This window comes from Lolium rigidum, chromosome 5, assembly GCF_022539505.1.
Source record: "Lolium rigidum isolate FL_2022 chromosome 5, APGP_CSIRO_Lrig_0.1, whole genome shotgun sequence".
Taxonomy (NCBI): Eukaryota; Viridiplantae; Streptophyta; class Magnoliopsida; order Poales; family Poaceae; genus Lolium; species Lolium rigidum.
Genome location: NC_061512.1, coordinates 63382250 through 63395771, shown reverse-complemented (window position 1 = coordinate 63395771; position 13522 = coordinate 63382250). Strand labels below are relative to the sequence as shown.

The 13522-nt window shown below is 44.3% G+C and overlaps 1 protein-coding gene across 1 annotated transcript; it reads left to right on the top strand.

Annotated features, from left to right (window-relative positions):
- Positions 1 to 2111: 2111 nt before the first annotated feature.
- On the top strand, positions 2112 to 4613 carry LOC124658152 (ethylene-responsive transcription factor 1-like). Its single transcript, XM_047196571.1, has 2 exons — positions 2112 to 2256; positions 3847 to 4613. Exon 2 carries the CDS (start codon positions 3861 to 3863, stop codon positions 4611 to 4613), a length of 753 nt encoding a protein of 250 aa, XP_047052527.1. The 5' UTR covers positions 2112 to 2256; positions 3847 to 3860.
- The last annotated feature ends 8909 nt before the right edge of the window (positions 4614 to 13522 follow it).

Sequence of the window (13522 nt, the reverse complement as noted above, 5' to 3'; positions counted from 1 at the left end):
GCAACAATCCCAAAAGCAGTGCTCATTTGTTTCCTTTCATGTTTTCACCTCATGGCTTTTGTCGCATTCATCACCTCACAAAGGTACAAGCCCCACTAGCGTCGTCTTTCCGACGCCGCCGATGTACCACACATTCCATCACCTACATTTGTGCCTTCTCAGTTGGTTTGGCTCAACATGTATGGTGGAACCAGATCATACTAAGCTAAGCTAGACTACCGACAAGATATGTTTCCTATTTCAAGCTCTTTGCACCCTCCATTTTTTATTAAAGATCAAATAATAGAATGTCGACACAAAGTTTCTATTCTAGTCCCCAATTCACCACTTTACTTTTGCCTTCACCAATCAACTCCTTGTGAAAAAACCAATTCATGTTTGTTCTTGTTATTATTCTTCGATGATCATTATATGTTGGTGCATTTTGTACTTGTCATTGCTTGACACAAGGTTGTAAACTTATGGTCATCATATTACATCTTGAGCTAATAAATGGTGTCATTATCAAATAAACATAACATAACCATTCATTTGACACTTAAGGATCATGTTAGAAATTTCACTTATCCTAAGGGGCAAAAGTGAAAAAAATCTAAAAGGCATTCGACCTTATGGCCTTCGCCACATGCGTCACCTCGCTAAAGTGCAGGGCCCACTTGTGTCATCTTGCCCACATCACTGCTGCACCACATATTTCATCACCTACAGGCTACAGTTGTGTGTCGTGGGCTTAGTTTGGCTCAACATGGTGCTACCAGATCATACCAAAATAATCTAGGCCATCGACAAGAGGCGTTATTGGTTTCAAGCGTTTTTACTACCTTTCCCTTCTATTTAGTGCAAATTCATTAACAGAATTTTGAGATTTTTTTTACGCCATTACTTTATTTCTAAATGGAAACTGTCACTTAAAAAACCACTAACCTTTTTCAGAAACTGCAAATGTAGCAAGAGCTACATGTAGCTCATTTTTTTCTAAAACGTTGAATACAACATTTTGAAGTTTCAAATTACTCTAAAAAATCATAGATGTTGACAATGATGTATTTTACCAAAGCGTACGAAGTCTCAACTCGAAACACCTTATATCCTAGGCCACATAAAAATAGAAAAATCTGACAATTTTGGAGGTTTGAATTATTGGAGTGTCCTACTTGTTCACTACTTCAGATTCTCACTTTTGCGTTTTTACACGACCTAAAATATAAGGTATTTTTAGTTGAGATTTGACACGTTAGCAGAATACATCATTTTCTTAATTTTGAATTTTATTTTCTGAATTTTTAAAATTTAAATGTCATTTTTTAAAATTCTCAAAGAATAGGTAAATGTAGTCTGGTCTACAAAACGCCCTACTCCTTTTTCTTTTCTTTGTGTTAGGTTGGACACAAAGTTGTAAACCCATGGTCATCACATTAATCTGCTATTGACAATGTAATTCTTTCTGCATATATACTATTTTGAAAAAGGGGAGCATGCCAAACCTATTCAACGAAACAATGCACACGGCCAATTTGTATTGAATGTATAGGCTAATACATTGTGCCATCAATGAGTGGTAATCCTCAAAAGATTACACTATACATAATTATTCACAAGGAAATCTTATGTTAAATTTCTTAGCCCAATTTCATTTAGTGCGAGACATTACTACAATCTTGAGGTAATAAATGAGGACTTGCTACCAAAGAAAGAGAGTACTACAGTAATACTACTATCATTCATTCATTAGTAAGGGGATGGTTCCAAAATACTCACTTCTTTCAAGGGCCCAACGTGCAATGTTCCTACCTCGTAGCTTCCGCCGCACGCGTCATCTCACTGACGCCACTGCCCCACCACGCGTCCCCTCACCTACGCGCCTGCTACCTCACGCCGTCACCCGCGCCACCGGGTATAAAGCGACCTGCCCGAGCCCCACCTTCCGCTTCACTAGAAACTCCAGCACAAGTTGCTGCTACGGCGGCGACGCTCCCGACGACGAAGCCATGTGCGGCAGCAATGTAATCGCGGAGTTGGAGAGGCGCAACGAGCTGAGGCGGAGGCTGTGGCCCCAGAAGAACAAGCCCAGGACGGGCCGGCTCTTCGCGCGGTTCCCGGAGGTGTTGGAGCTGGATGAGGAGGACTTCGAGGCTGACTTCCAGGAGTTCGAGGCCGACACCAGGGACTCCGACTTCGAGTTCGACTTCGAGGAGGATAGCGACGACGAGGTCGTCGAGATCAAGCCGCCCACCGTCAAGACGTCCATCTCCAAAGGTATCGCCGTCGGCTCGCTGGGAGTATATATATTTTTTCGTAACTGATTGTTGTGGAAGCTGTGGGATTTGTTCGGGAAGATGGCGGTTCAGGTTTCAGGGGATGGTTTGTTTTGTCGTTTGATGGTGTGTTTCGGACATTTCTTGTGCTTTCCAGGTTTACTGTTTGTTAGGGATTTTGGGGTATTACGGAGTGATCTGGAACAAGGGTTACCATCTTCATTTCTCTGTCGTGTTGGGATTCTGAAATTGTTACTAGTCTGTTCGCTTTGGGAAAGCGATTTTGGTTGTCGATCTGGGGATTTCTAACTTTTCCGAGTTTGAATGTTGATTCATATACTATGTTTTACTGTTTAGTCAAAAGAGAATGCTGATTTACATGCTTAGTGTTTAGTCAAAAGGGTTGAAAGTCTCAGTAACTTTTTTTTTGCTCCAAGATCTTGGGACTTTTGGCCTTGTGAATTGTTTCATCATTCCTTGTTAGCAGGAATTATCTCCCTGTTCCATGCATGGCTGTAGATCCGCGTGAGGATTGTTCTAGTTTTGTTGAACTCACATTCTAATTTGATTATTGTGTTGATTGCCGAGTCGTACATTAATCATACTGCTAAATTCTCTCCGTGTTCTTGTGATTATTATTCTAGTCTTTTAGAGGTAACTTCTAGGGTAGTTTATTTCAATCAATATATTCTATAATTCGTCTTTGTGCAATTTTTTTAAAGATGCTCCGTGTTCTTGTTTGGTTAGGCTAGCATTAGATCCGCGTGAACCGTGAGGATTGCTCTAGTTTTGTTGAACTCACAATCTAATTTGATTATTTTGTTGATTGCCGAGTCGTGCATTAATCATACTGCTAAATTCACTGATCTTTTAGAGGTAACTTCTAGGGTAGTTTATTTCAGTCAATATATTCTATAATTCTTCTTTTGCAATTTTTTTTAAAGATGCTCTGTGTTCTTGTTTGCTTAGGCTGGCACTAGATGACCATTTCATTCGTTTCTGCATGAGAACACTTCTGTCCTTTGGCAGTATATCTTTAATAAACTTGATGACAGCCAATTTTGAAGTATTGATCCTCCAACAATTGAATAAGCATCTGATATTTCATGAGCTTCCTCACAAGTTTGTGTCTACTATTGATTGATGTAGTTTAGTCTTGCTGGTTGGTGCCTCTGAATAAGTTGTCTAAGTCTTGGTAGCTTCTACTACCGATGTAAGCCATAAGAGTTTAAACGTTGGTCTTTGTTGAAGTTTTAGCTACTCTACTTTCTTGTTCCTTATTTACATATCAGATTGCCATGTGAATACTAGATTAGCCTAAAGTTGGATATTGCGGGTTTTATTTTGATCCGATATTTTTTATGGACTCTCCATTGTGTATAGTATTGAACGTACAGCTGGGTTATCTTAGAACCCTTCTTTTTTTATTAAGTATGATTTGATGGGTGTTTGATCCAAAATCTGAAGGGGATTGTACTCATGGTTTAGTGTTCATCAGGGTTATGATCTCTTATAGTCTTACGTCTAAATTCAGTAAGAAGAAATTTCTGTGTTTGACTCTCTTAGCATTGACACTGTTCTTGCATTGCAGATGGCTTGGGCACCATGACTACTGCTAGTTTTGATGACCCTGCGGAAAGATCATTGAAAAGGAAGAGGAAGAACCAATTCAGGGGTATCCGCCAGCGGCCCTGGGGTAAGTGGGCTGCTGAAATCAGAGATCCTCGCAAGGGTGTGCGTGTCTGGCTCGGTACTTTCAACAGTGCTGAAGAAGCTGCAAGAGCTTATGATGTTGAAGCACGCAAGATCCGTGGCAACAAGGCCAAGCTTAACTTTCCAGAGGAGCAAACAGTTGCTCCAAATTGCCGCCCTGCTGCTCTTAAAGTACGCAAGTCAAGAGAAGTACAGATACCTGCCGTTGTACCAACAGTCAGCAACATTGCCAATACAAACCAGCCACCTGCTCAGCCTGATAACGTGCCATTTGTTCCTGCAACGAACTTTGCTGCCCCTGTTGAAGCTCCTGTCATGAATCTGTACTCTGACCAGGGGAGCAACTCTTTTAGCTGCTCTGACTTGGGTGAGTCTGCGCTTGTCCAGAGCAACACCTACAGCTATGAGTCTGCGCTTGTCCAGAGCAACACCTACAGCCAAGTGGTGCCTCCTGCTATGGAGAACAATGAAGTTGATCTCACCGATGGGCTGGGGGATTTAGAACCTTATCTGAGGTTTCTCATGGATGATGTTGTGGATGAACCGATTGGCAACTTTCTGAATCCTGATGAACCTCAGGATGTCCTCGGCAACATGGACCTTTGGAACTTCGATGACATGCTCATCCCTGGCGAATTTTATTGAGGTTTTCAGAACCAGTATATAGGGACAAAGGGTAAGCCTTGGCAATTTGAACCTTTCAAATTGAGTCGCAAAGTTTTTTTCTTTACTCTGAACCGTTTGCTCTGTGTTTCAGAAATAAGACTATGGGAGATTGGGAAGCACCCTATTGTCACCGTCGGCTAGCATATGCTTATGTACAAGCTTAGATGCGAAAAGTTGCATCCTGAGTTTCTTTTATAATTGGCCCGTTTCCTATTTGACTGTCCATGTATGGCAGCCATTTGTAAGGTTGAAGAACCATCGTCTTTCTTTTATACCGTTGCTATCATATCTGAATGTGAACATCGCTAATCTATGTCCATTATTATGCTTTAATGTGTGCACTTTATTGCTCCTTTTCTTCAATTCTGCGAGTTTAATAGTTGGTAAAATTAAGAGAATGGATTTTTGTAGCTCAGGATACATGGAGGCCCTTTTTTGAACCTCTGAAAATTCGAATACAAATACTTTTTGTAAAAAAAAAAATACCAGGATGTAGATAATATTTAATCTACAATATGTGATTACTGATATATATCGTATTTACAATTTTATATACATAAGTTCATCTTTTAAAGTCGGAACTGTCTGGTTACTTGCACATTTCTGCTATATATATATATAGGTGAGGCAAGCAAAGTTCTTCTCAATATTGTTGGAGATGACGTTGACTACATCTCTTCACTTTGGGCTTCGGCTAAGGGTGAGCAAAAAAAGTTTGACTGGTTTCATTGGTTTGGGCTACTTTTTTTTTTTAACTAGATTGGAAGTTAGAATTCAGTTTGCGAAATAAAATGAATGCTATCCACCAGCTGGTTTGTACGGTTTTAGTTTTTGCCCACCCTATCTCCGACGAAATATACCAGATGTAGTAATATTTTGATCACTGATAGCCATTTTTCTGCTTGTAGTTCGTATCAATACAGTTTATTGTATATATTACTGGTGTCCTGATTCATGATGTAACGAGGGAACATCTTTTTTTTTTTGTCAATGCAAGTAAATATCCTGAAATTCTGTTTCGGTGACTTTTGCTCGTCACTGATCAACTAATCTAGATGCTTTACCACCCCCACATTGTCAATTCGGTCATGTTATGTTAGGTCCTTGACTTGATGCAGGTATAAATAGAAGGAGGACATTTACAGTACCCAAAATTAGTATGGGCCGTTCATTCCTATTGATCCAATGGCTAGAATGTTTTGGTACTCCACCACTAATACTATGGAGTGCTAACTCAAAAGCCATGGAGTACCTTGATCCGAGGGGCAAAACCGTAATCAGCTTTCCAAGAATATACGGCGAAGTATATGAAATCTAAAAGCGTATGATCATCTTCCTGGCGGCCGGAGCTCGGACGCCGCCACCACTAGTCCACCTCCGCCCATGGTTGGAGATGACAAGACGAGCCTCCTACCAGTCTCCACATTCATCATGGGATGAACGTAGCAAGTCCCCACGGCAGGGATCTACACCTCCGTCGGAAAAACTTATTTTTTTAATTATGCCTGAATACGATCTCCACTACAGATGCCTAACAAGTTTAATCTGAACCATGCTCGTCATAGTAGTACGATGAACTAGAACCAAACAGAGTCAACTTAATTCACACGGAGGAGGTGTTAATTTCCATACAAATCAAAATCAAATCATTTTATTAGATCTGGGTTGAACTTCATGGACTCAAATTAGCAGTTGGTTCATCGTCTCATGCATAGCAGATAGCCCAAAAGATTGTGCTGAAAGGTTTTGATGGTTGGGATGGGGTAACGATATGGAGAGGGCTGCTTTTGATCGGAATGAAGTCTGCAGCGTGAGCTTGGAAGGAGCACCCATGGCGCTTCGAAAGATTGGGTGTGGAGCGCGATCAGGAGGGTAGAGGCGGCGGCGTATGATGTATCATGGGGTAACTGAAAAAGTAAAAAATGCCCTGCTAAATGGATGGCTAGATATGTCTGGTACTCCCATCCTCCAAATAGAGTACCAGGGTACCTTAAAAATATAGAATTGAGTATATTTACTATTAAACTAGTAAAAGTGCCCGTACTTGCACCGAGTAACCAAATACCAATAATCTTTGGAAAACTTTATATGTTGATATTTCTCCTCGTTGTCGCTCTCATTGATGGTGGTCCGTTTAACTCCTATTCATAATAATATTAGATTGCGAGCCCCACACTAAACCAACTTGTAATACCTCAAACCCGTAATGATTGTGGGCATCATCCTTAAATTTTATTAAGATATGAATTCAAACAAATTTATAATTAGTATGGACAGAATCCAAAAGTCATACCGCACTCAAACATAGATAGCCACTGCAATAAATACAGCACCGTCGCAGTGCATAACATTGTCCGTGACTGCAAACTGAACATAAGTAAGCTTGTTCTAGCTGATTCGATTCCCACAATATGCACGAGTATGTTGAGTTCAATCCAATGCAGAAAATGCAGATGTTTAAAGAACGTACACAAAAAATTGCATATTGGCAGACTTAAATACATTCCACTGTTAGCTGATTGAATTTCCTGTCTGTCACAGGCCATCAGAAGTGAGATGGAAGCTACCATAGCATGCATGAGTATGAGTATCTTGAGTTCAGTACAATAAAAGAAATTCAGATTTCGAACCAATGTACACGAAAAATTGCATATTGGCTGACTAAAGTTTTTCTTCATTGTTTCTTTTCGTTGTTACGTGTAGCGGACACCCGGTCCAGCACGAAGTTAGTTGGTTTCGATTTTATTGAATATGGCATGAAGTCTCAATCATTCATTCACCCGACGTCAATTTCCAACCCAAGCCTCATTCATTTATGTGATGTCAATTTACAACAATACTTATGTGATGTTTACTAAATGAAGAATCATATATCTACAGTTGGTGCTTCTCGAAATGGCATTAGAGATGGTTTTAATGCTAGCTAAATTAGCATTGTCAAGCTTTTAGACGCACATGTAGTTACTTCCTACACTCTAGTAGCGTTGGACATGGTGACCTGCAAATCAGTTGAAATAGAAACCGGCCTCACCTTGGTTTGTACTTCGTGAACATGAAATTAATTGGCTTGTGAGCAAAAGATTCAGGTCACGCAGTATAGTTATCTGCAATTCATTAACTAAACCGTCCACTCCTTAGCAGCACGTCCATGCCGCCGCGATATTCTTCTTGAATATTCGAGTCATTAACAAAATGTTGCTCCATGAAAAAATCGGGACAAAAGCAAAAGGATGGACAAAATGAATGAAGGGAGAATTTATAATTTGCCACGCTTTACTTTGAACTTTTATAAGTTTCCACATATTACTTAGCCTTTGATTATTTGCCACATATTAAACTGATTTCTTACCAATCTGCTCTACTTCTCCTTCTACAAAGTTATTCATTTTTTTAACTATAAAATGCATTCTCAAATTGTTTCAAAAAAAAATGCATTCTCAAATACTGTACCTGGGTACCTTAGGGAAACGATGGATCGATCGGGGATAAACACAGAGTAGCTAAAAGTTCGGATTTTTATGTGGTTTTTTCATAAAAAAGTTATCCTCACCAAAGACAATTTAGCTCGCCGAAATTGGAATGGTTGTAAGAAATGTGTGTTCTGTGATTCATCGGAATCAATAAACCATTTGTTCTTTGATTGTCCCTTCGCAAAGCTTTATTTGGGGAGTTATTCAGTTTACCTTTAATATACCCCCACCGACTAATGTCACAAACATGTTCGGGAACTGGTAAAATGGGGTGGGTAAGACGGCTAAAGTTAGAATTAGAATTGGTTTTAGTGCGTTGATGTGGGCTATATGGAATAGCCGTAATGACATTGTCTTTAACAGGAATACAAATGTTAATTTTTACAGGTTATCCGTATGGTATCACATTGGATCCACGACTGGTCTCTCTTAGTGCCGGAGGCGCAACGAGAGCCTATGCATGCTGGATGCCGCCGGTTGGACGAGTGCAGCAAGCTATTTACAGCCAGGCTGGTTGGCGACCTACTAAACGACTTCAAGATGCATAAACGTGTCACTATACTGTTTCGTTGGCTAGTTTATGTGTACACGTTGTATGATCTTTGAGTTGTAAAACTTTGATACTTGATATTTTGATACTTTGGGTAATAAAGAGAGCTGTGTGCATCGATTGATGCAGAGGCTGGGGATATACCCCATTTCGAAAAAAAACTGAGTAGCTATGAAGATAGCGCCACATTACTTAGCCTAAGTTCGCCCTTTCTTTCTACTCTTGAGCACAGCACGAATTCATTTGATGTGCTATAAGTTTCAATCTCAATTCTACTCTTATAACTACCCTATATCTCTTCTCTACACACACAGCACGCGCCACACAACGGAGACCCTATGTCTCTTCTCTGCACACACGCAGCACACCACAGAACCTAGCGGGATTCAGCTCTGAACGTGCAATTTTTAGCCACATCATTCTACGGACAAAAACGTTATAAATAAATAACTGAATAATTCGATAGCTCTCGTCAGTGATGAAGTTCAATTCTGTAGCAAGTGTTCCGCCAGACGTAGGTTCGCCTTAGCCGGCCAGCAGCCCGTCCACTCGTTCAGCGAACAAATGGAACTCGACGGCATATGTTAGGAAACGCGGACGACGGACGGAGAGCAAGTACGCCCCGAGGACCACCCGGCCTCGAGCACGACTGTGCCATCATCTTTCTCTTAGAGCATCTTCACTTGTTGGCGCTCCCTACGCTTAAATTCGACGAAATTTTCATCCGAATTGTAGGGAAATTTGGTCTGGGGAGCGCCGAAGTTTCAGCCGTCCCCCGGCAGGAAACCCCCAACCTCGACCATTTAACATATTTCAAACAAATTTGACATAAAATTTAACAAGTTCGGCGAACAAGAGTCGGAAAATTGCTGAAACAAATTCGGCGATAATCAGTACAATGTTTAACAAGTGCTGAAACAAATGAAGCACATTATTTCACAAGTTTTGAAATAAATTAAGACAGACTAGTTGGCGTCGGTGTTGGCATTCCCTCGGAGCGCCCATATGTGCTCCACCAGATCATCTTGCAGCTGTTGATGCATTGTACAGTCTCGAATCTCCTGGCGCATAGCAATGAAGGCGGCTCATGATGTCGGCATCTGGTGATTAGGCTGTGCAAGAGGACCCTCTCTCTCATATGGTGCTTCTTGCTCAGCCAGAGGAACCGGATGTTTTCGCTTATTTTCAATAATTATATTGTGTAAGCACACACAACAATTCATCACCTCCCACATCTGATCTTTGGACCAAGTCATAGCGGGGAACCGGACGACAGCAAATCTCTGCTGGAGGACACCAAATGCACGCTCGACGTCTTTTCGGCAAGCTTCTTGTTTCTTGACAAACTCGCAAAGTTTGGGGGTGCTAGGTTTCGAGATAGTCTTCACAAATGTTGCCCATTTTGGGTAGATACCGTACCGCAAGGTAGTATCCTTTGTTGTACTCGCTCGACCATTGATCACATAGTTCACCGGGGGAGCATGACCCTCAACAAGCTTGGAAAAGATCGGGGAGCAGTTTACGACGTTGATGTCATTGTTGGATCCAGGCATACCAAAGAAAGAGTGTCAAATCCAGAGATCATGGGTAGCCACTGCTTCTAGTATCACAGTGCAGCCGTTTTTGTGACCCTTGTTCATTCTCTGCCACGCAAATGGACAGTTCTTCCATTTCCAATGCATGCAGTCAATGCTTCCAAGCATCCCTGGAAAACCCCTAGCTTCATTTGTTGCAAGGATCCTCTGAGTGTCTTCGACAGTGGGTGATCTCAAGTAAAAGTTCACGAACACTGCTATGACGGCCCTGCAGAACTGGTAGAAACAATCAAGGGCGGTGGACTCCGCCATCCGAAGATAGTCATCTGCACCATCACCGGGAGCTCCATACGCCAGCATCCTCATAGCCACTGTGCACTTCTGCAGTGACGAAAATCCAACCAAGCCAGTGCAATCCGCCTTGCATCTGAAGTAGGGGTCAAAGTCTCGGATGGCATATAGAATTTGCAGAAATAGCTTTCTGCCCATCCTGAAACGACGCCTGAAAACAGTCTCACCGTGCAATGGATTGTCGGCGAAGTAGTCGGCGTACAACATGCAGTAGCCCTCCATTCGTTGTCTCGGCTTGCACTTCCGGCGACCTGGTGCCGACCCACCACGTCGACCAGTTGCCACCCCGGCGTACATGCTTGATAAGCAACCGAGGATCATCATGTGCTCCTCGTCTTGGGCGGCGGCTGCCATCTCTTCTCGCATAAGCTCGACAAACATCTGCTCCTCCTCTTCGTCCGAGTCCATGGCCGGCGAGGCAAATGGACGAACACCTGACGGGCGTGGTCGAGGCAACCCGAGCCGCGAACGACGAGGAGTAGGCTGTCGTCGGAAAATAGGCCGGCGGAGGAGCAGCCAGAGGCCATCGCCGAAAGGTGGCGGAATATAGGCAGGTGGGGAAGGAGGGACGGCGGAATCTGGGCAACAAGCCGGCGGGGTGGTGCCGGCGGCGAGAGAGATACGAGGGGTGGGGGAGATTTTGAGCGAGATGGCGGTGGGGTTCGTGTGTCGAGTCCCCGGCAGATCGGGCCCTTCCCCGCTTTTCACTCGTCCGGACTCCCCGATAGATCCCCGGGGGACCGGGGTTGGCGTGGGCTCGCCGGATGGATGAAGGGCCAAATCCGGACGAAAACGAGGAACTGGGGGCGCGACTGGGCCGAATTTTGCCGTCCGGTTAGAAAAAACGTCGCTCGGGGGCCTCGTCGGGGAGACGAGTGGTGATGCTCTTAACCACGGTGATCTCCGTGTACAGCAAAATCAGTGCTCCTCCAATCAGAATAGCAGCACCATGGCAGGCTTTGTGTGTCTCCCAATTCCCAATGATGATCTAGTGGAGCTTTTGTACCTGGCCATGACGGCGATTTGCACAAAAATAACCTAAAAGTGAAAGAAAAGCACAGACTAACCCTCCGGCGAAACTATTTCACCCATCTAACCCTTTTGTGTGGCGCCCCACACATCGGCGCCACACATGCCAGTGTGGCGGCCCTCCTGCCGGCGCCACACACCCAGCCGACGTGGCGCCATCGACGCTGAGCTGGTGCGCCCATCCGACGTGGCAGCATGTGTGGCGCCCCTCCCATCGGCGCCACACATGCCAACTTATATCACGTTTTCGGTCGAAAACGTCCAGGGGCTCCGGACGTCTGGGACTTAGCCGTTTTGGCGAGCCTCTACTTGTGGCCCCGATGCCACGGGCGCCACACTAGCGAGCCACTGTGTATGAACACAGCTTCTGATGGGTGGCGCGGACAGATGGAGGACCTTATTGGCAGGGCTCCTCCGGCGCCAGCAAATCCAAAGGAGAGAGTTCCCGCCGGCGCGTCTTTCTCTTGGATCAGGACTAACTTTGCACATTGCCCGGAAGGGGCCAACGAGGACACTCGGAGGACGTACACCCGCGTGTACTTATGGTACATGATTTCGAGGACTCTTTTTCCTGACAGTGGGGGGAAGCTGGCCCATTGGTGTTCGCTGAAGGCGCTTACTGTGTTGGACAACCGGTGGAGTTGGGGAACAGCGGCACTTGCCTACCACTACCGGCAGGTGATGATTTGTTCTATGTACTATTTTCCTATAGTAGTGTGGTAGACAAAGTAGTAACCAAATGTCTTATGTACGCAGTTGGACGAAGCTTGTCGCAGGACTGGGAGCAGGACTGGGAGCGGCGGTATTGGTGGATGCTTGCTCCTACTTTCCGTATGGAGCTGGGACCGCATATCAGTTGGGCGGCCTAGGATACTCCACGAGAGGCATTGGCCTCATCACCCGGACAACCCTGATCGGGAGCCGACTTGGGCATACCTTTGGGACAATGTCTCGGAGATGACAAGCGATCCAATGGTCATGTACAGGCAGTACACTGCGGAGTTGGACACTCTTACCGCTGAGCAGGTAACCGATCACTCTTTTGCAATCCTAGTTTTCATTGATTGTACTGGCATGTTCTAAATTTTGAAATATTTGTATGGTGCAGGTGGAATGGGAGCCATATGGTACCTACTACCGTATTGGCGCGGGGATGGCTGGCCTCAACCGCAAGTGCACGGAGGAGGCGCTGTTCTGGCGGATGCGCTGCCCACTCATATGCATGTGGCTAGTTGAACACCACCAGCCGCATAGAGTGATGAGACAGTTTGGGCTGTATCAGGAGTGCCCACCTCAGTGGCAAGACACGGACAAGGCGCTTCATAGGTAAACTTCTGGAATCATGCGACGGAAGATTCCTGATAGAAGAGGTAGAATCTAACTTCTTGATTCTTACAGGCTTGATAGGCAGCGGCAGAGGAAGATCACAAATTGGCCAGTCCACCATAGCGGCCACATCGCAGCGTTCCAACACTGTTTGGAAGCGACACAGACTGCTGGCCCTCTGGAGATTGTGCCTCACGACTTGGCCGCTTTCAACAACTACCTCCAGTGGTTCCATGAAAACACGCGTATCGAGTTAGTGAAGCGCGCGTATGCTGACTACATCTTGGACGACCCCATCGAGTTCGATGAGGTTGCGCAAAGCCAGCACGACACCTATGCTCGCAGAGGGAGATCGACTTCTATTGCTTCCGAGCTGAACTTCGTGGTAATGGATTTTCTCATTAACTAGTACATCATCTAGATTGCCATGTGCTCGCTTAAATTGTGTATGCTATGTTTGTCACAGCGGTCGGAGATCCAAAAAACAGCTGACGAGTGCGAGATTATATGGGAGCAGAGCGGGAGAGAAGAAAAGTCTGTCGGACCGTTGCGCCATTTCATTAAGGTATGATCACCAACTTTGAATGTACGCTATTATGTTCTAGTGGCTTTGTAACCATGAGTTCC

Excerpts from the sequence above, each read along its gene's own strand:
- LOC124658152 (XM_047196571.1), top strand. The coding sequence starts at position 3,861 with ATGACTACTGCTAGTTTTGATGACCCTGCGGAAAGATCATTGAAAAGG.